This window comes from Athene noctua, chromosome 5 (genome assembly GCF_965140245.1).
Source record: "Athene noctua chromosome 5, bAthNoc1.hap1.1, whole genome shotgun sequence".
NCBI classification, from domain to species: domain Eukaryota; kingdom Metazoa; phylum Chordata; class Aves; order Strigiformes; family Strigidae; genus Athene; species Athene noctua.
The window spans coordinates 59,901,183-59,925,677 of NC_134041.1; the positions used below are offsets into that span (position 1 = coordinate 59,901,183).

The 24,495-nt window shown below is 36.4% G+C and overlaps 1 protein-coding gene across 2 annotated transcripts in view; it reads right to left on the reverse strand.

The window, feature by feature from the left end:
* The window catches only part of PDZD8 (PDZ domain containing 8), a 62,081-nt gene that overhangs the window by 36,276 nt on the left and 1,310 nt on the right, over positions 1-24,495 (reverse strand). For both annotated transcript variants that reach the window (XM_074907818.1, XM_074907817.1), the window contains 2 exons: positions 5,250-5,372; positions 60-162 (listed from right to left, as the gene is read on the reverse strand). In XM_074907818.1, coding sequence (XP_074763919.1) covers positions 60-162; positions 5,250-5,372 — 226 coding nt within the window. The remainder of the gene's footprint in view (positions 1-59; positions 163-5,249; positions 5,373-24,495) is intronic.

The window sequence follows — 24,495 nt, forward strand, 5'->3', positions numbered from 1 at the left end:
ACATCCTCATCAGGAGCATAAGACATACTGCAATATGCAAAGGTTATATCCTTTTTTACCGTTTTAATAGAACTTCTTGATTTTTCTTCCCAAACATTACTGCTCAGCTCCATTGTGCAATGAACATTTGTTTCTCTCTCATAGGATCCAAACATAAGCAACCTGAAATAGAAAAGCCTAGAGTAAGATTTTTAATACTATTACATATATTCCAGATATCACGTTAAATTCACCATTCTTCATTTCTACACTCTCTTATTATCATCAATGTGTACACACAGAGAAGGCCACACAGAAAAGATTCCACAGGCACAGCCTTACATCAAAGAAAGGCACTGCCACCCTCTAGTGGAAGAACTCCATAAACATCAAATACAACTTAAAATTTTAGGCTAGGGTTTTTTTTGTTTGTGGGTTTTTTCCTTATTGTGTCTCTTTTTTTTTTTTTTTTAAATAAAGTGTTCAATTGGTTGATTGGTATTTTTTGGGGTTTTTTAAAAAAGCAACAACAGCCACAAGAGTCTTCCATTCTAGTCCTAAACTTTACAATATACTGCTACTCTTCTTGGTTCAAGAGTGTTAATGTAGATTAAAGTCACAGTTTAACACTGCTTATACTTTTATTTAACTAAGCTGGGATCCTCCCATATCCGTAATTTTTTGTAACATCCATAACAAATCGAAAAGTGGTTCTTCATGCATGATACCCTATTCCAGAAGGCTGTTAAGTCTTTTATGGTAGATATTGGTACTATAAAAGAAAAACACCAATAGTCTTTAGGCTATAGAACAGCAATAAAGTCATACGCAGTTTATCTCACAGTAGCTGGAAGCAGATAAATATTTTGGAATAGATAAATATTTCAGAATAAAAGCTTCAAAACAAATCTTCATCTTTTGAAAGAGCTTTTAGATTTTAATTCTCCCTCAAACTTTCTATATATATTTGATAAGGACACTTTCTAAGCTTTCATCCAAAGTCTCTTTTGGTTCAGAATCAGTGATTGTGTCCTGTAACCCCATCTTCAGATGGAAAGTTTGCATGCTGTAGTGAAACACTGCAAACAGCAGCCATCAACCTTGTTTCCAGCTTGACCTTCAGCACTCATTTGTCTAGACACTATTGATTTGATTACTATAAGCAGAAATTCATCCTCAGAACCAACTGATTGGGTACAAGACTATCAGTTCAAGTAACCTTGAACAAACTTAATCTCATGCCTTCTTTGCTTATTTTTAAGTCATCCTCAGCAACCCTCTGAGGCTCTTCTGCTTTTAAGTAACATGTTTTCCTCAGTGTCTCATTGAATCAGACAGTTCATTAAATCTTTTCCACAACTGATACTAGTTGCATGCATTTCATCTTCTGGTCACTCAGACACACTCTTGGGAAATTTTCCAGGAGTATTTATCATCCCTCTAAAATATCTGCACATTAGTTAGTTAGTTGTCTCGTACTGGTGGCAACTAAGACAGAAGAACACAGACAGGAGGTAGCTCCAAGGAGGAGTAAAACAATTTTCAGCCAGAACTGTAACATGAAAATCACAAGTAAAACAGTGGGCTGTAATGAGATTTCACCTTACAGTAGGTTACCAACACCCAGCTTGAAGAAATATATCACAACACAGAAAAACTATACATTTAAGTTTTAAAGAGCTCTTCATGCTGGGGTCTGAATTCAATTTCCAATTTCAGAAAGACAAAAAGGGAAAGTTTAACTGCTACTAGACGAAGGAAATTTGTTTGAATAATACCTCCATTAGTATGCAAACAGCAGTACTGTATTCTGTAACAGCTGCAGATAAAGACTGACATTTAGACTGTGTCACAACACATCTGAAACAACTGGATATTAAGGAGGTATTTGTATCCTATAGATTGTAAGTTTGTAAATCAGTATGAAAGAATGTATGAAAGACATCCTGAAACAAAATTTATAACCCCAGCAATACTTAAATCAACAAAGAAATGTGATTAAATTACCACCTGAGTAATTAAAATACACGTATAGAAAGTGAATTTCTATTCCTTCCCCAATCGTAAGTTGTATGGTTCCCTGCAGCAAGCAAGCATGAGGTAGAACAGTGATTCAACAGAGTAGCTATGGATATGAAAACAGTTGTTTGTAGCTGTCCTGCTTTCCAGTCCCAGAGCTGTGAGGACTCCAAGACATGAAGTGTTTGTCCTCTGATACAGAATAACAGAAGCACGTGGAGGCTGTGGTCACCTCAACGCTTGAGCCAAGCCAAGCACTGCAAAGTTTTTATGCTCTTCTGGAAAGGAGGATGAGTAACAAGGCTATCAAGTTTCCTGCTTTTTGTAGGATGATGCTGAAGTACTGATCTTCAAATCTAACAAGAATCTAGTATGGACAAAGTACACACCAACCTTTAGTAACATGTTATTTATTACCAGGTATAAAAAGCAAGCTGAATTTATATTTCCTTTACAACCCTTTCCTGATTTTTTAATTTCAACTGTGGTCTTTCTATTTGGAAGTATTTTAGGAGCTGAAATAAGCAGAACATTTCCTAAACTTTAAGAATGCCAAAAGCAGATTCAATATTCACGTACTTAAAAGGTGTCACTGCTGCACACCTGAAGACAAAAGGAAAATAAGCCATAAAACTCCACATTTGACTAGTCAGTTTTATGTATACTCTCTAGTATTTTACCGAGTAGCTACCTTAGGAGAATTTTTCTTGTCCAGAAAGGTTATCTATTGAAACAAATGCTAATTTAGAAAGCCCACTTGATGGCATAGCTTTGGAAAAATATTCTTGCCCAATGTAATCAGAGTTTATAGGGTTTAAGACTTTCTTCATAGCACACCTTTTAAACAACAGAGCAAAATTTAAAGTGTATTGCTTTGTTCTTCCCTTTTCTTTAAAGATTTAAGGTAATGACAGAAACAGGAAACAGCATTTTTTCTGTGAGGTTATTGCACTTGTACAAGAAAACTGACATTTTCAACACGTCAGACAAAAATCTGCTAAACTTATTCCTTATTATTTCCAAAGTTCCCATCCATTAATTTTTAAAACATGCAAAATTTAATTTTTCTTTCAAGAGCATGACACCAAGGAAAATAATAGGGTCAAACATGCAATTAGAAAAGAAACAAGTGCAAAAAGTGCAGGTATTTGGTCATGTGAAGAATATAATGAAATTAAAATAAACATAACATATGAGTTTGCTAAATGTTTTATCACTATATTTTCACCACTGTATTTCAGACTTCAGCAGAAGTAGCAGGACTACGTTACCAGACTAGATGGAATACAATAGCAGTGGTGAAAAATCCTACTCCAAATTCTGTACAGAAGCCAAACACCTGAGAGAATATAAAAATCTTCTGGAGCACCGAGCAAAACTGAAACACACACAGAAATTAAAGTGATCTTTCATTCTGAAATGAGAACGGTTGCCAAGAAAAATTTTCAGGTCCCTATGGCAGACACGAGTGAAAAAGGTCTGTATTTCAACAGGTAGTGCTGCGCTGCAAAAGAACTGTTGAGAATCATCCCAGGCAACCTTTACACCACCTCACATACAGTGGTGATGAAAAAAGGAAATTTTCTCATTGTTACTTTTGTACATATTGTATATTTTTTCTTTTACTACCAAAATTCTCTATGTCTTTCAGCTTCTACCTCATCAATATCTTCAGGTGCAAAGTAAGCAAGAATGTTTACTCACAGGGGGACTCTATGGACACCAGTTGTAGTTTAGTTCAAAAAAGGATGGGCCACCTGGAAGACCTGAGGAATTACTATGGAACCAAGAGTCAGACATCGAGATTGAGAGGTGTCTATTGAGAATAATTTTCAAGTGTGCATGAAGAAATTCCAAGATGCCTAAACCAGTGGATTAAGTCAGACCTGAAGCTTAAAAGACCTGACAAATCAGCAACTGCATCCTCTCCCAGCCATCTGATAAGCATCTGTGACAGCTGAAAATACTGAGAGGTCTGATGATGTCAAAGTGAGCAGTCTGGCTTCTAAATGTAATGGAAAGAAACACTACTGATATGTTAGTGATGTTACACAGTGTTTCAGATTGAGGGGAAAAAAAAAAAAAAAAAAAAAGAGTATTTAAAAGATTAGTTTCCAAACCAAGAACTGCACACAGCTTAAAATGGTTATTTTGGGCTCTCTTGCAATAAAAATGAATGTGCTACTGGACTGAAATTGGAGACTGCCTATAAAGAGTAATCATGAGTTCCCTTAACTCAGTGTGGGTAAAAAGGAAACACTCCTGGCAGCCAGGATCATTCACTGAAATATTCTTGGATCATTCACTGAAAAAACAACACAAACTTAGGGAAACATGTAAGCAGCAATTTTATTACAAAAAAATATCACTGCTGTGGCCCACACAATCCTTAGAAGCAGAAGAAAATCTTCTGGAAATCCATGGCACAGATAAAACACATTAATACAGCAAACAGAGTTCAATCAGTTTTACAAGGCTACAGAGAAAAAAGTGCAAAGAAAAGCTCATATGGTAATACAAGCAATGAAAAGAACAGGTTAAAAAAATAGTCTTGCTGCAAACCAGAGTTTAGTTTATAAAGAGCAGAAGGGCACATGACTAGATCAAAGCCTAAGAACTACTTGGCTAAGTTCTAACATAAACCAAGAACTAAAAGATCTGACAAAAAAACCCAAACAAACCAAGATTTTCACACACCTTTTCTCCAGCTTTAAACAGAAAAAATTTCTCTTCAGTGAGTTAAGTAGGTTTTCGTTCTTTCCATTATTTAGTTCAAGACAAAGACAATAAATAATGCCTTATAAAAGTTATTTAGATTAATCTAAGTAAGACCGAGTGAAACAATTATTTCCCTTTGCTTACAACACAACACAATACAATAGGATAATTACAACATTTATACTATCCTGGAAAGAGATTCATGATTTGGTACGCCAAACAAAAAAAAAAAAAAAACAAACCCAAAACCAAATAACAGAAGGCACAGATTAGCTTGTAAGCAGCCTAAATTCAGAGAAAAAGGGCAAATGCATGTTCCTACACAAAACACTGAAGTGCCTCAGAAACTTACTGCAACTTTCATTCGTATATTTTTACTTTAAAAAAAATATATATTTAGTGATTAGAGCACAATCATGACACCAAAGCTGCTACTTCCTGAATCAGAACAGGCCTACAACTATAATTACTACAAATTTAAGAAACATGGGTACTTGCTTGGTCAAGAATGAGCAAAATACCACAAAACATACCTTGTACATTCAATTAACGTGACTTTTAGTCGACCCTCTGTCAACAGAAAATCCTGTATACACAGATCTCGATCTTCATATTCATCAGGCGGCACTACTTGAAATGGAAAAAATGGCTTGAACCTGAAAAATATTGAAGAGACTTATCTTAATTCAGATGACATAAATAACATTAACACACAGAAATGACAAGAAAAAAAGGCAACAGGACTGCAATGAATCTTTAACACTCCTGAAGAAAAATACTACCACTCCTACATATTCATCAGTCAAAAGGACCAAATAGAAGCCACTAAAGCTTTTTGAATGAAGATGACTGAAGAATATGTAAACAGAGATTGCTTCATAGGAATAGATTATGTGAGTTATATTTACTAGTGTAGATAATTTTGAGGAAGCAGGAAGCTGATCAAATCACAGAGTATGTTTATGATTGCAAACAAGATTTAATGCAAGAATCCTTTTGCAGTAAATGTCTTACCAGGTCTTTAAGTTCATCTGCATAAAACATCACAGCATTGAAGGTGAAAATATACTATGACCTTAAAGTGAGAATTTTTATGATACCGCTGTGCTCAGAAGACGGGTGCATCCTAATAAACAGTACACTTCAGTCACACCGATTGATACTTCTCTCATTTTGTGGAAAACATTTGGTTGCTCTTTTCAGCCAGTCTTCTTGAATTAAAATAAAGATATGGGTATTCTAAATTTTTACCCTTGAGCTGTATTTCCCTCATCGCAGCATGTGATTCACAGGAAAAGCAGTTCTTGTTCAGGATACTAACTGTTTTTACACATGTTATCTCACCACATAATTCTCTCTGATTAGAATATGCCGAGTTACAAATACCGATTTAATTTTTAAGTGATAGTGCTTCAGTGTCCGACACAGCCACAATCTGAGGGAAGGAAGGACGGGGAGAGGCTGCACAGCTGCAGCCCTGTCCCATGGCAGACACACACACATGCAGTGCTAACAGCATGGGACACAACCCTGCAAATAAAAAGACATCATGGAATCTGCACTAGCATTTATATAAAGTATTTGAAAAAGCACTTGCAGAGTATTCCTTCTTTCTGTTTTTATTTATCGCTCTCATTTCCTAGCACTGCCCCGTGCCTTGGTTTCCATCCCCTGTCATTGACACAGCTTCCCAGTGATTATTTCTCTTGAGAAGGCTTACAAATAGCAGGACACAAGCACCACTGCCTGCAGGGTGTATCTGCCATTTCATGAGAAAGAAGTCTTTCATAAGTACTGTTTGCTCAACCATCAGAGGCATCTGCTTGTCACATTCAGAGATCACAATATGTTCAGGAAACAGTCACATGGATCTGAAGAGTTTCAGAAATTCAAATAAATAATTAAGCGCCCTTTAACTGTCGGCACACTCTTCGGGAGGGAGCTCGACGCTCTGATTCGAGCCACTTCGTTTCTGTATGAGCATCAGCCTCGTACAGAGCCATGAGAAAGACATTTCTTTTGTTCTCCTTGTGAATAAATACAACTCAACACTCCCAGCTATTTTCCTGAAATCCGATTCAACTCCTAACTTTAATTTGGTTCCAAGTTTCTCCCTCATTAACTCCTTCAGGAAGAAAAACATTTTGAATTTGGTCAAGTAAAATATTGCATTTGGAATACTTTACTCCATTACTATTTTTAAGTCTGTGTATGAAAAATACGAAGCTATTAAATCACACTGGCCATGGTTTAGGCTTATGAGTACACCACAAACAACTAACTCAATACATGCACAAAGCATATTTTATCTGGTCTGATATTTTACTCAAAATCTTCCTTTACAGTTCATGAATTATTAAATAGTAAGCATCACAAGGGTAGGAAAAATACCACCAAGACGACCCCAGTATTTTCACTCTATAAGACTTCCCACTGCTTCAGGGCCTGGCCATCTCCTTGCTCAGACCCACCCCGAGCCATCACAGCACACAAAACCCCACACACTCCTCATTTTAGGCACAAGCAAGGTACCCTGTTCCTTGTAGAAATGATTTTTACTCACTCAAAATACAGATTTAGATTAAGATTTTTTTAGTCAAAACCCAAAGACTTAGGCAAGCACACCAGAAAAATATTGTCAAGTTTTCAGTGAATAAATACTTGTAAGTTTGGGGTTTTTTTCAGTACAAATAAACAACTTCAGTTTGTACCATCAACTGCCCATATATCTTCTCCCAACATCTATTAAAAAAAAAAAAAAAGAAAAAGATAGTTTTCCATGGGAACCTCAAACCAATGACCACCACCAGGAGCCTCAGTGAGCTACAGAAACAAGATTTCTGTGAGGGAGGAACAGACAAAGCAAGAGGATCCAATAGGTTACCATCACCTCTCCAAATCCTTGCAAATGCCAGGCTTAAAGTGTTGGTATTGATAAGGTCTTTCCCTTATATATACACGCACACACACCATAGAACAGCCTGTGGGCTATTTAACAAAACTCAAACCTGGACAAATCTAATTTCAATACTAGCAATAAGAACAAAACAACAAAGCAAAACAGACTAAAATATTCCAGTCAGAACACAGACATAACTACCCACATATTCAAACCAAAAGTGTAATCTCTCAAGTAACTTCAGAACAAAGCATTAAGTACAGCACATGCTGCATTCTTTTGCTGCAGCACAGAATGATGAAATAATCCTCAGAACAAGCCAATTTTGTTTGTGAATTAAGATACATTTGCTATAATTTTGATTTCTATTTTCAAAATAGACCTTTTTTAAATTAATACAACAAAGACTTAAAGAGGAAAAAATTCTAATACACCCATGCAGTTATATCCAATAATACACAAACACACTTAACAGTGTATGCTGGACTTTGTGCAACACTAAGTTAAACTTTCTGCAAATAGGAATTAAAAAGCAGTCTCAACATAATTTTTAATTTACAACAAGCACTTATGTTCACATTTTTACCACTGCAACTAATTTGCAAAATCCTTTGCAAAAAACCTAATGCATTGCCTATTTCCATTGGCATTAGCAACATACAGAGAGCTAAACACCCCACATTAAATGCATTTTTAATGTTTAAGTGCTGCTCTGAAGCTTTCCAATTTCATAACATAGCACTTATCTATTTAAGGTAATTTACTGAGAGTTTGTACATTTCCAAAATTAAACATCAGACAAATTACTAATACATAATTGAAATCTACTTGAAATAGTAAAGTGAATTGTTGACAGACTATTTAAGTACAAGATAACCCAAATTTATTTGGAAAGACTTTCCTGCTGGGAACTGGTGAACAAATACAGACCCAGACAGCGACAGTCGGTAACACAGCGAGACTCAGCTCCCTTGTGTTGTAAAGCCACACACAGGCAACCTGCAATCCACGCACATCATCGAGTCAGGCATCACAGGTTCTCCCATCCTTTTCCCTACGGTAGGGAAAGCCTATGATCTACCCTACTTTTTAAAAAACACAGTCACCACTAACAAAGAGCACTCCGAGGAGTGTGCTTTTACAGAGCCAGCCCTGCTGCAGTTTTGTTCAGTCTAGCCGGAGCGCAGCAGAACAGCAGCGGATGGCCTCTGCTCTGCCGAGGAGCCAGATTCCTCACTTCTGCACTTTTCCTGCTTGAAAGCAATCATGTTGCTAGACAAAATGTAATCGTGAAGTTTGTTTCATAAAGCTTTTACAGTAGGGTCAACAAAACACACTTTTAATACAAAAGCAAAACTGTATTTCTTCGTATTGAAGTACCAAGAGTAGGCTTTTAGCCAACAGTGCTAACACAATTCAGTGACCAAGACAAGAGACACAAACTTATTCCCAAGCCTTGCAGACTACAGTACCTTTGGTGATTCAGTATCTCCTGTCCCAGACTTTCCTATGTAAAGGGGGCAAGTTTCCTATCATGCTGGATTCATTATTATGATGTAGAATTTAAATACCTTGCATAAATAAACCTTGTTGTAACTTCTGTAATAGCTTTAAAAGTTTATTTTGCTACCCTCTAATGTTTAGTCCATCTTTAAAGGGCAAAAATCCACCAATAAATGCCCTAGAGAAATTCACCACACTAATGAAGAAAGAAAAAAGATGGTGTAGCCTGCCAGTAAGCCTCTATTCAAAAAGTCTATAAAGAAACCTTGACAGCAAACTAAATGCTTCAGTTAATCTCAGCTGGTCTCTGCCCTCATCACAACAGCCATCACAGGATCTGGTCAGCTTTGGTAAAGTGCTCTTGTGAATTCAAGGGTGTCACTTTGCAAACAGAACAAGAAAAAAAGCTGTTTCTATTTGGCTCTCTAGATCTTTAAACACTCATCCAATGTTCTCAGCTCCCTTTCTTACCTTAAACTGGTAACCAAAAAGTTAGTGGACCTCCATCATCAGAGAACAAGCCCAAAACAAATGGTTTGTAATCGGTCCATTCACTGCTGCAGCTAAAGAAAAAGATTTTAAGCCATGACAATGGTGTGGGGAAATCTAGCAGTTGCTCCTGATGGTACAATAGTTGAAAAAAAATATTACCAAAAGGTAGTTGTAAGAAATATAGTACATTTCTAAACTCTGTTGAGCTGTTACCAGGTTCTCCGTGGCAGGTTTTTATTGCATCTATATTAAGACCCTTTTCAAGTGTGGTCTTATGCTGCCATCTCCTTATTCAGCAAGGTCAAAAGGCAAAATTCGTGCTCAGGTCACAAATCCTTGACTTACAAAGCAGGATTACACCAACTCAATCCATACATTCGAAAGCCTCCTTTTCAGTTCAAAACTTGTGAAGTGATACTAAACAACTATCAGAAGTAGGGTAGATTTTATGGGAGAGAGATTTTACTGTCTTTAAACCATATACATTAAGCTTTTGTAAACCTTTCATCTTTTCCAGAGACCCAAAAAAGGCACATCGTAGCGACATAATAAAACAGACACCTTACACCCCTGCCCCAAAACCCTGCTTGGAATAGCATGCTATTAAAAAAAAGTCTTTGAAAATGCCTTATATTAGATGCTTATAGTGTGTTTTCAATTTGCTTTTAAATTATCAGCCTCCCTCCACAAATTTATCATCTTACTTATCCAGAAATCTAAAATTCAAATAGCACACTGTTAAGAAAAATATTGTTATAATGCTGGTTTTTAACAATATAAAAATGAAGAGTAATACCAAACTTCACATGAAACTTCAGCAAGTGAAAAAAAGCCTGTAAAAATGCTATTTAAAAGAAGCTGTTGAGTAGCAAAAGCGATTTTCAACAAATCCCGCAAGATACAAACAGCAGAAAAAAAAGTCATTTCACGTGAGGAATTAGGTCAGAAGATTATACTTAAAGATAATTAAGATAAAGTTACTCAATTAATATACAGGATTACAGTTATACTCTAAAATAGCGCAATACTGAGCTCTTCCACATACAAAGCACAGCAAAAATGTTTCCAGACACTGCACGCCGTCAGTGGATCTCCTTCATACGAAGGGCAGCTACACTGGGTTCATGCCACATTTCACAGAATCCATTCAGTGGCTCCTGTGCTCTCATCCCATCACCACCCCACTCAGTCTAGATCGAAATTACATTAAAAAAAAAAAAAAAAAAAACAAAAACAAAACAACAGACAAATCAAGTTTGTTCACTTCATTTGGGGTGTTTTCAGCCCCTGAATAACACTATTCTTCCTTCCAGTTGCCAGTTCTGTGGGGAACTCACTCACCTACTTGGAACAAGATTGTAATTCAGTGGTTTAGTTTTAGAAACATCTGACCTATATTCCCATTAATTTGTATTCACTATTCTGTGATGATTATTTTTGTGGTCCTTCAGCCAAATTTAACAGAAAAAAGGACAGAAGTCTTTTTAACTTAGCTTAATTAACCTATTACCTAAATTAACTGATCCCACCACTATCTACTTAACCACAATATTTTTAGTTACATGAGGAAATCAATTAAGAACTGGGAAAAAAACCATCAATTTATCTGGCCAAAGATAACCATGCGCTTATGTGTTTCTGTTCATTGCATCTGTTACAAATATCCAGAATCATGGTAAAAAAAAACAGTTAAGAGCTGAACACAGACAGGAACAAACTTCAAAAGCTCTCAGTACTCCATTTCCTACTTGGAGAAGCAGAAAGACTTACAGCTTCACTTGTAAATGCAGGAAGAGGCTAGGATTTTGTAGAGCTTTTGCTAAGAAGTGAGAACACTCTTCTAGGTAAATTCTGGGAAAAGTTTTAAATTATTCTCCAGTTTTACAAAGGAAGTTTGATATCTAAAACAGCAGTGTAAAAATTACTGGCTATCCGTCTAAGACCACAGTAATCACTTGTATTATATGAATTCCAGTGCTATTCTGCTGCCATAAAGATTAAACTTTTGTCAGTTTTATGAATTTCTTAATCAAGTTACATTAACTGAACATTTCCATCTTAATAAACAAGGCAAAAGAGCTTAGATCTCGGAAGAGCCGACCAGCTAAAAATTGTACTATCTTTAGCTTAAGTTCACTTTGTATACATTGCAAATCTTAGAATTTTGTTTACCACTCTAAGTAAAAACTAAAATCTAAAGCCAGATGATGTTTAGTAAAGCATCAATTTACTTTCATAACGGCTACTGTATTTAAAGATTCTAGTATCTAAAATTTTTTTGAAAGAATAACTGAATTTATTTTCAGTTTTCGTAGTACTCAGTTTCAACTACAGAACAGAATTCAGTCATTTTTAGATTGCCTTTTTTATCTAATTCACAGAAATACAAGTCATGCGCTTGTAAAGTATATAAGTTTCAAACCAGTGATTGACATCAGATATTTTAAGTCATAAGAAAGTCCTCTATTCTTACACTGTGTGGAACTGAAGATTAAGTTTTATTCTACAAAAATTCCAAAATATTAGAATCCTCTCCTAAAAAGGCACGATCACATTAAGACGATTTTTTCGAAGTACTTATCTGCTAACATTCACCCTTGTTAGGGTTAAGTATTATAATGCTTATATCATTCTTTACATTGAAGATACAAAAATAGAACTTATCCTTATTTTGAAAAAAATTACTAAGACTTTAAAACGAAAAGTACAAGAGTGACACTGCAAATTTTGCAAAAGCAATTCTCTGGCTTCCACTGATTTCACGAGGAACAAAGCTGCAGAACTGTGTCACTATTCATATTCGGGGGACTTCAGTAATTCAAACTATACTCTCAATCAGCACAGAAAACTACTCATTTCAGCTTTACTGATACCCATGAAAATGTGGCTTACAAACAACCTCCAAAACACTGCAGTAAGAGAGTAGGTTTATTTTCTAGGAAATTTTATGGAAAACTGCAAATCAGTTCTAGCACTCCACCCACTGTGTTACAGGATATTCTGCCACAGGAATGTAGGAGGCTCATTACATTCTCAAGATATGAACAGTCACTTTTTAAATCAAGACCTCAAAAAAAAGGCAAGGATTTTGTTATTAATTTTTTTTCCTTCAGAAATGTTTCACACATTTCCAGATTCTTGAACTACAGTTGTCTTTCTTACATTGACATCTGACCTCTGAGGCATATCTCAAATCAGACACTCAAGACAAACACTTTTAAAACTTCAAGACACATTCTACAAGAACAAATAAAAGAACAAATGTAAATAAGTAGTTAAGCAACTTCTTCCAAAATGATGGAATTCTTTTTCCTGCTTATATGACAGAAATTGTAAATACCCTTAAGATTTGCCATTGCTGCCTGTATTGAAATAGCCATGGGTAAAAAAGGAAACCTCGAATCAGGCTTATCAAAACTACTTTCTTATCAGCACAAACAAAATCAATCTGACCACGCACAGACCTTTTTGAATTTCAAGAATACTAGTTTTCCAAATTCTAAATTCCATAAATACTGAAATAGCTCGGTTAACTCAATGCAGTCAGAGCCTGTTTGATCTCTTGAGTTTTCATGTGTGGTTTTTTTTTTTTTTTAAATTGTATGTGACCTAGCTGAAGCCAACTGTTGGTTCAAATTAAGAGAAAGAGATCAAAATCCTGCTATATTTCAGTCTCAGACAGGACGAAGACAAAATTTCCGTCTAACCAGAAAGCCTGAATCATTGTGGCTCTGCTCCAAATGGGACAGAAAATGCAGAATATGCTCTTGTTCATGTAGAGCTGGAAGAGAGGCAGGTGTGGTTCAGCAATCAGCTTCTAAGCATTCAAGAACAGCAGCAGGGGAAAAAAAAAAAAAAAAAAAAAAGGAAAAAACAAACCACTAAATCCAAGCCACCCCAAAACTCTACCTTAACCCAGCTGGATTAGAGATTCATTCCAGTAACTGATGCTAGCAAAATGCTAGCTTTTTCTCACTTCAGCAATACATTATCCTATAAGAGGTCTCAAATCTCTCTGCAATCCTGGTCAGAGGAAAACAATGTTGATATTCTATTAGATGAGACATCCTCTTAGACTGCTTAGACAGAAAATGACCATCTCCCTGCTGAAAACAGTCACCAACAGCTGTAAACCAAAAGCGAAAGAATATTTGTATCTGTTCTGAATTCTAGACATATTTTTCCAAGGTTTATCCTCCCTCCTCCAGCTAGTTTTAAAGATGCTCAAACTACAGAAGCTTCTCCTCAATCTACTTTTATCTAGTTATGACAAGACAGAAGATGGTTCAATTCAAAGTTTTCTGAAGTGGTGGAGACAGTCTAGCTCAGGATTAGTACTACTATTTGCAAAACTGAGATAACATTTAAAATCGCAAACAGCCGTAAGTAAGGATCTGTTTTACAGACAGCTCAGCTATTCAGACCGCAGTGGTGGGGAGGGCGCTGCTGAGGATGGGGACACACACCGTGGCACACACTTGCCAAATGTCCCCCAAGCAAAGGTGTCACCATTTGTGAGTCACAGCATTTTATTAATGGGCCCGTACTGTAAACAAGCAGGATCAAATAACGCAGAAGCTAAGCCTGGACATGACCTATGGCACCACTGTTAACAATCAAATACAGGAGGGGCTTACGAGATTAATTAACAGGAGGAATTCCTACACTTCCCAAATCCTGCATCACTGATGGCAAATTACAGTTGGGACTTGTGAATACATTTGAAAGAAGCAGCTGGTCAAATTAACATAATCTTCTTCCACCATCCCCATAATGAATTTGGATATTTGCTCTAATTTGCCCTTCTTTCAGAGGAACAGGGGGGAGAAAGAAAAAAAAAAAAAAAAATCTGAGCTTTTATAGTATTGTTTTAAAACAATACCACTTCCTAACATTGCTGTTCCCACCCCACCTCCCCTTGTAATCCATTGGGCTCTTTGCTTGGCAACATTAGAATTTGTTTTGTTTGTTCTACCATATTGCATTAAGTTTTGTTAGCAAGTACGCACAGTTATTCTTAAAAAAATAAAAATACAAACTGTTGAAGTTTTCAGAGTTACACTGCATCATTTCCACTTTTTAATTACTTAGGAATTATTCACCAAGCCAGACCAAGCAGTGATGCAAACACCAGTATGAAGCCTTCTGCCATGTCATCACAACACTATGACCTTCAGTTTCTACTCTTCTACTTTAGCTCAGGCAAACAGGAATAATGGTTTAAGTCATTTACTACATGCCCATTTTAGTTCTTATGACATGATTGCCTACATTTAAAATACTATATAAAAAGTATATTTGACAAGATATTTTTCAAAGGTTTTAGATTCATGTAGAGCTTTTACATATGTGGTATTAGTTACTGTAAGTATCTTCATTTCAATGACACTGGCAAACAATGTCATACCTAATACCATTACAAAAGCAGATTGTAGTCTCTGTACACATTTCCTTATGGACGGACATTTTTCATAACTATGTTGCCATCAAAACTGATACAGGAAAATATATTGAAGCTTAGCATTAAGACTAAGTTTTAAAAGTCAGGAACAAAGCGTGTAAGTGTTATGATGTCCATCAGATATCACAGAATCATCTAGATTGGAAAAGACCTTGAAGATCATCCAGTCCAACCATTAACCTAACAGTGACAGTTCCCAACTACACCAGATCCCTCAGCGCTAAGTCAACTCAACTCTCAAACACCTCCAGGGATGGGGACTCCACCACCTCCCTGAGCAGCCCATATCCACATAATTTTAAAATATTGGACAAATAAAAGAAATATTTTTGTAAATTTATATCTCAAATTGTCCCTGTAAGTTTTACAGTTAAAGCAACACAAAATAGGCCAAAAAAAAAAGTATTCCTAAATGATTATCCTAATTTAATTTTATGCTAGTCATATCTGGCAATTAATTACTGTCTTTAAGAATGTAGAACAGTCTGATTAACTCTATCATCAGCTGATCTCTGTAATACACTCTTTATTGCAGACAGATTTTTATGACATCTGGTAAGTATTCAAAAATATGAAAACTATATGGCTGTAACAGAAACCCTGCATTTTCCTTTACACAAAACAGTTCTAGCAGAGTGCTGGGTGCACTGCTCCTCACAGATCGTTCTGCTGAACTATAATGTAGCTGCAAGCTTAACAGGGGAATTGTTATAAAGGTAAATTGTTCCCATGTAGTTTTAAAGCTAAAATGAATTACAACAGCTAGTGGGGAAAAAAATAACAAAGTAGCTCGCTAGAGCCCAAGCCAGAGTTGAAAACAAATTCTACCTTTATCTCACAAAAAATAAAGTTTTTCTTCTTTCTTCTCTGCTACACCTAGCATCTCCTTTAGCAGTTTTAATAGCTATATATGGCTGCAGACAGGTCTAAAATGCCACTGGCCTCTACCTGGGTCCTGCAGTAAACTGAGATAACACTCCCAAATCCTGAGAGGGCTTATTAGCCCAAGCAGGGCTCCACAAGAGTAAGAGTTCTTCCAGAAGGAAGAGTGCTTAGGGAAGCAAATGCACCCAAACGGCTTTGGGCAGGTGTGATGCAGAAGTCTGAACTACCAAACCCAACACAGCATATACCCAACTTGCCAGGTTGATCAATTCAGAGCACCCACATCCATGACACCACATACACAACCATTTCACTGTTCGTTAGGCACTTTAACTGTACTGAAGAAACTTTGCAACACAAATGTATCTGTCAACTGAAGTCTTCATTGAGGATTTTTTTTTTTTTTTTTTACTTACTAGACATGCTGACTGGGATCACCGAACAGCCTGAAGGTCTGAATTCTAACCTAAATTTGATTGGCTTATGAAACAACTGCAACTTGATAAACAGTGAAGGTAAATAATAACAGGAAAAGCTTCCAAAATGTGTGGATCTTACTTGAGTCTCTCAACCAAGATGAACACCATTCCAGCAGTAAATTCTTTAGTTTAACCAGAAACTCAGTGACTGCAGCAGAAACTACTCAAATTATTTATAAACTGTGTTCAACTTAGTATGACACAATTAACCTGCCAAATGTTTATAAAATAATGACTCCCAAATCACACAAACTGACCTCCACACTCATTTCCAAAATTAGAATTTATCCACTGTTATGAACAAGCCCTCTTCAAACCTCAAACATAAAAATAAACACTTTCAACAGAGCATTTTTCTTAATTATATAAAATATTGATACTCGTCACGCAGAATGGTAACTGCTCAAAAAGCTAATTATTCCAAATATTTATAATATTGGATCACTGCTTTCTTCCGGACAAAAGCACAGTTTGAGATCATCATGCGGAGGTTTTTGTAGTCCCGCCATTAATGGATTTTAACAGACTGGTTGGCACAAATTATCTATTAAATTAACAAACCACATAGGTATGTAAAATTCTCTCCACATTCATTTTAGACAATAAAGTTTATTAATCCTAGAAAAAGCTTTAAAGTCCTTTACTACTCTCTAAAGGACATTAATATCAAGAAAAACTAAATGGTGAAATAGTTTTAAATCAGACAAGTGTGAACATGAACTGTAAGCACAGGAGTATATCAGGTGACTTCAGGCAATCTCTGCAGGAATGCAGAATAAGCAGTTTCCCATAGAAACCAAGTAACATGAAAGGACTAGCTCCAATAGTGAAATCAGCAGCCTGAGACTAAGCTTCACCATCACTGGAACATCACAAGTGTTCTACCAAACCAATTACTAAAACCTACTGTCTTTACCCAAGCTGCTTATTTAAGAGTTTTCTGATCAAGTATCATCTGCTAATTAAAAGATGAACAATTTCGTATGCTTAATATATAAAAAATAGGTTCTGCAAGAGACTCACCCATTTTGACATCAAATGAGCTATTGAGAGCTGTATTAGCTACCCATTTTTGCAGGCAAATTCTGTCCTTCTGTTCCTTGAAGTAATCTCCAAGGAAAATCCAGTGTTCAGTTTTTTGTGACCCACAGGGAACATAAGCCTCACGATCTATATCCACAGAAACTAAAAAACATAATACAGCCTGTAGAAGGCAATTCAGAATCACTCAACTCTTGAACACACCTACCTGCTCCAAAAGACAGGCTCAGAGCCAGCTTGGACATCTGTTATATACCTACAGTTTGGTAATGTGATTAACTCCTATATGCCCTATATTTACTTTGAAATAAGTTAACTCTAAAAAAAAAAGTACTACTGCTTATTTCATATTTTATTTCAAAGAACTTAAATCTATACAAATTATGACAGCTGAATAAAAAGAAAAGCATTTGTTCTCACTGAGGAAGATCAGCTTAAATGTTCAAGATCAGAGTTCAGATGAACAAAAATGCCAAGTCTCAATGCTAGTGCATTCAAAACACCATGAAGTACCAAATAAATCTGTGATCAGATTTTTCAGAGACTTCATTCATGATCCACGTGAAAGAAGTTCACTGCAGGACTAAGATCAAATAATTTTTAAACACAAAACAGCAAAGGTGTTAAATAAGGTAATTTTCATTATTATTGCACAACAAATATTTTAGATATTGTTTCAAGAAAGAGAAGTTGAACGAGGTTTTATTTTTCTGTCAGACTAATTAGCCTTAATGTTTATTGGATTGCAATCTGCAGCCAAAATTTATTCTTGTATGTCTTCATTTATCTCTCCCTCCAACTGAGATCTTTTATTTTCTTTTTTTGTCCCCAATTATACATCTGGTCTCCCTACTGGACATCTTCACTAATGCATCTCAAATCAGTGCCATATTAGTTCCTAACCCTCACAGGTAAGAAAAGAAAACATAGTGTTTGTTGACTAATCATATGAAAAGGTTCACTTAACCTGAAAAGAATGCCACCTGTATCCAGGGAAATGTCCAATATGTAGCTGGTCATTCATTAAATCTGACTTTATTATGAACGAGTTTCAAACTGGCATTCTTTCAGAAATAGATCTTTCGAGTGTGAAAGCCTGGGAACTGCTGGAGCTGGGGAAGAAGACTCAAAGATTTCAAAATCCCTAGAACCAATAGGCTTTGAACTTGGTATCTACATGAGGAGATTCACATACATACTTTGTACCACATACTTTCATTTAATCTGAAGAAACATGTATTTAGCGACCATCCAGTAAAAAACTCTACACTACAAAATGCTTCCTTCTACACCTGTAGCACCCTTGAAGAAATGAAAATACTTAAAAGTTCTGGGATTTCCTTTTGTCAGGGTGCCTAGAGATCCATTTATCTAACTTCTGTATGAATAAGAAAAACTACTTGTCCATGCACTACAAACATAATCTTCCAAGCATGAAACTACTGTCTGCAGACAGATCTGCTGATTCCAATTATCACTGCTTCGCCATTAGCAGAACAAGTCTTTGTGCTGGCATCATTCAGAGCATTACCTCTGCAGAACAGTCTGGAAACCTGAAAGTATTACAGTAATAGAGCAGAAAAGGACTCAGATTCTGGTGGGGGGGGTTAATGCTTCTATAGACTAGAAGATCTTTGCACCTAGAATAGGCATGGCATTAAGAAAAAAAGCCTCCCATTTCCTTTCAGCAGCAACAGGAATGAGAATGTCAAACAGGAGTGCCTTACAGATTTAACTAGTAAGAGACACTCATATCACAACTACAGTAGAAATCCACTCAAGAAAAGACTTGCCATGTCCTCTCCCTTTGCAGAGGCTGTAGAGAAAGCAGGTATCTCTACTGGCTGCTGATTTCTGAAGTTAAGACATGCTCACAAACCTAATCTCTATGATTATTTCCAAGTATAACCTCATCATATGAATAATATATACTGTTTTAAATTTTATACTTTTCCCAATAGCTCTATTACCATATTATGAAGTCATTTCTATTATAAAACACGCTTTAAATCAATAGCTACTTACATTACTTCTTAGCTTAAGTTTTGCCAAAAAAAAAAAAAAAAGAAACTGCTGTGTAATTCTCAAATTGCATTCTATAATGGTAAATTAAAATAGGCTTGTCTAATGGTTCTTCCCAGAGAAATACAATATCACCCCAGCTTCCAAATAAAGCATAAAACTATTTAACATGACTAACAATATTGCAAATGATCGGTTCCAAGGATAATTCATGTTGGAAGGGACCTCAGAAGGTCATCTAAATACCTGATATAGAAATGTTAGAAGGAATCCTTTGTGAGATCACTTCTGAAGAAAAAAAAGTTATTCCGCTCTGTGCTAGCATGCATTACAAAAAAGAAAGAATATAGTTTCTCTAACAGGCTAGTTTCAATACAAACTATTAGCTTTTTTTAATGTAGCAAACAGAAACCAAGTGTTCTTAAAATATACAGAACTGACTCACTGCTTAGGTAATACCTAATCTGCTTAGAATCTAAATGGATGAACTTGCAAGACCTTAAATTTAGAAAAAAACAGCAGCTGTCAGATTTTTTTACATCAATGATTAAGAAAAACTGGAAAATTAATTTCTGGAGTGAGACTAGTCTGCAAATACTTCCTTCTCATCCTTTACAGACACACAAAGGGCTTTGTGTCTTTGTTATGGCAAAGTGTATTTTTGTTGTCAAACCCAAAACCCAAAGCTCTCCAAAACCTACACAAAGCAAAACCTGTTCAAAACAACAAAACTACAGGCTTGACACCACAGCATAATTAGTGCACCTATATATCTAATGTGATGGAGGGGAATATCAAGGTTGCCACCAATAAGCAGCTTAATCACAGGTTAATGAGCAAAGTACAGTTGATTAGAGAACAAACAGAGATGAACCCATGACCACTGCAACAGCACACCAAGCAGGGAGGTAAGAGACCTGAAACAGTCCTTACTATGTGTCTCTAGATACTAAACACGCTATGGCAATGCTAGTAACTATGGCTTAGTGTTAACCACTTTATCCTACTATCAAAAGGACACAACACAGGAAGTTAAAACCAACATGAACAATGTCTATAGTACTACTTTTAAAGAACTGCTTGAGTGTATACAATAAAAAATTGGATTCAGGCCCCTAGATACACTCCACTTTGTGCTGATAATCAGTATCTACCATCCTGCTCTAGTAAAAGAAACCTACATGAAAAATACAGTGTCGTTAAGTTATGGTGACAGGCAAGATTGACTGAATATGGTTCCTGAGAGTGCCAGTATTAGAGATTTTGGGACAGCAACACACAGCTGGTGGATCAGATGGTGGCTGCCCTCCAGAACACCAATAGTTGACATCAAACAACCAAAGGGCAAGTCAAGGCTTTCCAAGCTCAAGCTCCATGCACGGGACAACTTCTCTTAGAACTTAAAAAAAAGGTATAGTTTAAACAGCAAATTCAAGTCAAAACAGAGTTATAGCATAGGGCCAAATAAATGATACCTACAATTCTTCTTTACCTTACTGAGGTAAGGGCTAGTTATAAAAAACAAAAATCTTGACTCAGTTATCTAGTTTCTCAAGAGTGCAGCAGAACTCATGTATATTTGAGGGGAAAAAAAAAAAAAAGTCATTTTAGATCTTCCCCACATCTGAACAAAAAACTTCTGACAAACCACAAGGCTCTCAGAAAAGCTGTTTGCATTTCTATTACAAAGCAACAACAAATACATTAAGATTAAAACTAACTATAAACCAGTAGTATCTCTTGCTACTATCAACTGAATTGCACAAATCCTTTATCAATGACAACTGAAAAAAAATATAAAAACCTAACATTCACTGAATTTTACCAGCAGCCTTGCTTCCAAAGATCTAGCCAAGTTCTACTATATGAGATAGCAATTGCCATTCAGTGACAGAGCAGCTTCAAAATAGGGTGTTTTGCCAAACACATTTCTTAAAGAGCCAAAGAAAAGTGATTACACACTATTAGAATAAACCACAAATTACTACTTACTTGCTTAGACATAGAGCACATCTCTCCTTCTTCAATTTCTAGACGATTGCTTTTATGGAGGAAATCATACATAAAATGCTAGGCAAACTTTAAAATGCACTTACTAGTCTACATTGCCTCCCCTCATAGACACTTAAGTGTGCATCAGGAATGCAAGATGCCTTCTTCGACTTTCAAGCTACAGTCACGCACATTGCACAAAGTCACTCCTAGCAATGGATGATACAAAAGATGATGATCTTAGTAATCACTGCTTTGCTGCATAAAGTTTTGTACATAACTGGAAAGAATACAAAAGTATGTGTGTAGTAATTTGGCTGTAGCAACAGAGTGTACACACAAGACTTTTTTTAATGCAGTATTATACGATTAAATAACAAGGGGTGGGGGAAATCTGCTTTACGCAAACTTAGTTATAGGATGTTCAAAATCAACTCTTGGCAAAAGTTCTCTTCTTGTCCCATTCACTACTAAGTAATAACCTCTACAAGTTGCCTAGTACAAAAGACAAAGACAAAGGCTTTTTTTTTTTTTTAATTTTTAATGCTACTTAGACTCTGGAAATAAGATAAAATTCCTCTGTGGACTTCAATCTGGAAGCTATCAGGGTAACAAAATGCCCCTCTTTACCAGCTGAAAGGGGAAGTCCTGGCGCTCCAAGTGCTCTTGTTTACAAGGTTGCAATTACTGCTACTGAAAGATTTATTTACAAAGGTACTTAAGCAAGGGTAGGGAGACATCAAAAAGGTTTTGAAATACACATGGAAGAAAATACTATGTACTTAAACAAAAGGCATATAGGCCATAGGATAAGCACATTCCCTGTAGATGAGTTGTTAAGTTTTAGGTAAGGGAAAAGGTTATTAAGCAGTTGTGAAACTCTCCTGACTTCTTCCTATACATTCTTTGCTAAGGAATACATTAACATACCATAACCCCGAACCAATTTAAATATTCTTAAAAATTCTATTAAAAATAGCATGGTTTGCATTTTATCAGCAAGGGGCTGGATTTTCCAAATCAGTTTTCCATACCATTTAAACCATAATGTTCTAGTTCTCAGCTATGCCACCATGTAAGAATGTATTGTTATTGTCAGCTGTTAGAAAGTTTTGCTGTCTAGGGATCTAACTCACCTGAGACATGCTGGTGGAGAACACATGTTTTCAGACTGCATTCCACAAAATCTTGGGGAACTGTGGATAGCTAAAGGTTCCCATGCAGGGGTCTGTGCTCCCGCCTGAAGCTTTAAAGGCAAAGTTCTAGACAGTTTGGACACCAATGACGCAATCTTCCCTACTTAAGACAACACCATTAATGCACATTAAGCTTATTGTCCTGCCTTCCCCCTTCACAACACTGGGGGTCAGAATAACATGTTCAGAATATGGCATAAAATTTAAAGGTCAACCTTTAAACAGGGTTGGACACTGTTTCACTGAACATTTGCCACCCTGTGCTACCGGTCTACTATCTCGTGTGAAAACCAGCTATGATACTGTATTTCCCTCTCAAGTATTCATAAATTCCCAACTCCTTATAACTTAGACAACATTTTAAAATAACATCTCATTCTTAGTTCTATAATAATTTATGCTTCCTGTATTGTTCTCAATGTCAGTTACCATCTATCCTCACACTTTTATTCATTTCTGCCCCAAGCACTGCACTCTGCTTCTTCCCTTATTTCCCCCTTCAGTCCCTTTAACATGTCAGTGGCTCACACATGCCTCATCCACTCTTTCTGGCACAGACAGTTTGAGAAAGATGTGGAATATTCATTACCTCTAACTAAATGATGAAAGCACCCTATTGCCCAGGTGTATCTCCCACAGAAAAAATGAAGATGTCTTTCTCTGCTGAAGGGGAGCAGCACATCATTACTGGTTCCACAGGCACCCTAAAAACTTGCCTAGAGTGTAAAGATCACTTGCTCTACTTACTCTTTCTAGGTATGCCAAGAGTGCTCACTCAGCACCACAACTGTGCTATCACAGCCTCTTCTTCAGGCTCTTCACCACAGTTAACAGCTTCAGTCTCTTTCTAACACAGTAAGAGAATGGAATCAAACTTGCTCTTGACAGCTTCCCTGCTGCCCAGGGGTTGCTCTCTTCTGGAGAGCGATTCAGTAACTCAAAATTTGAAAGAACCACCATGTTACTCAACGAAACTACGTATTGCCCTATCAGGGCTTTCCAAATCTTGGCTATTTTACACATCCGCTTTCGTGAGAACTCTTATAAAATTCGATTGCAGAAGAACTGGCTGAAAAGGTTTTAAAAACTGCATCATTGCAGAGCTAATTACACTTCAAAATTCAAACAGGCATTTTCATTTACTCATCTCTGAAGAATTTCAGAGAAAAGACTTATTGCAGAAGAATGCAGTAAACAAGACAAAAATCCTTACCGAAACCACAACACAACCTACAAAAATAAACAAAAGAGAAGGGAAACATGGTATCCTAAGAGTGCTAAGACGCATGACAGAAAGGGAACACGGCACCTGAACAGAGGTAAGACATTCAGTATCTTTTAATCAGAAATGACAGTGGAATCAAGGTAAAGATGCCACTTGCCACCTCTGCTACAGAAATACCAGTGAACATTTCATTATATTCAATGTATAATGCAGCCTGCGCATTTATAAAGGAAAACATACTATCTTACAAAAAAGAGAAAAAAACCCCAAGAGGTCCCCCCATTTTACTAACCACAATAGCGGCTATACTTCTGTTATCAACTTTTAGATTTCCCCAAAGTTACTAAAGAAATTCAGCAAGCCAAAAAGGAAGAACACACCATCTATCACAGGATCTCAAAAACACTCCCTAGAGAGTGAACTTTATCCTTTCTCACATTAACTAACAACCACCTGGCATATACAGGTAAGTACAAGCCACAAATCTTGCCCAGGTTGCTCACCAGTGCCGGAAGCTTGGGAGAACAGCCCAAAACTACACGCTGTCCACAGAGTCATGGCATAGGGATATCAGGATCCCAAAA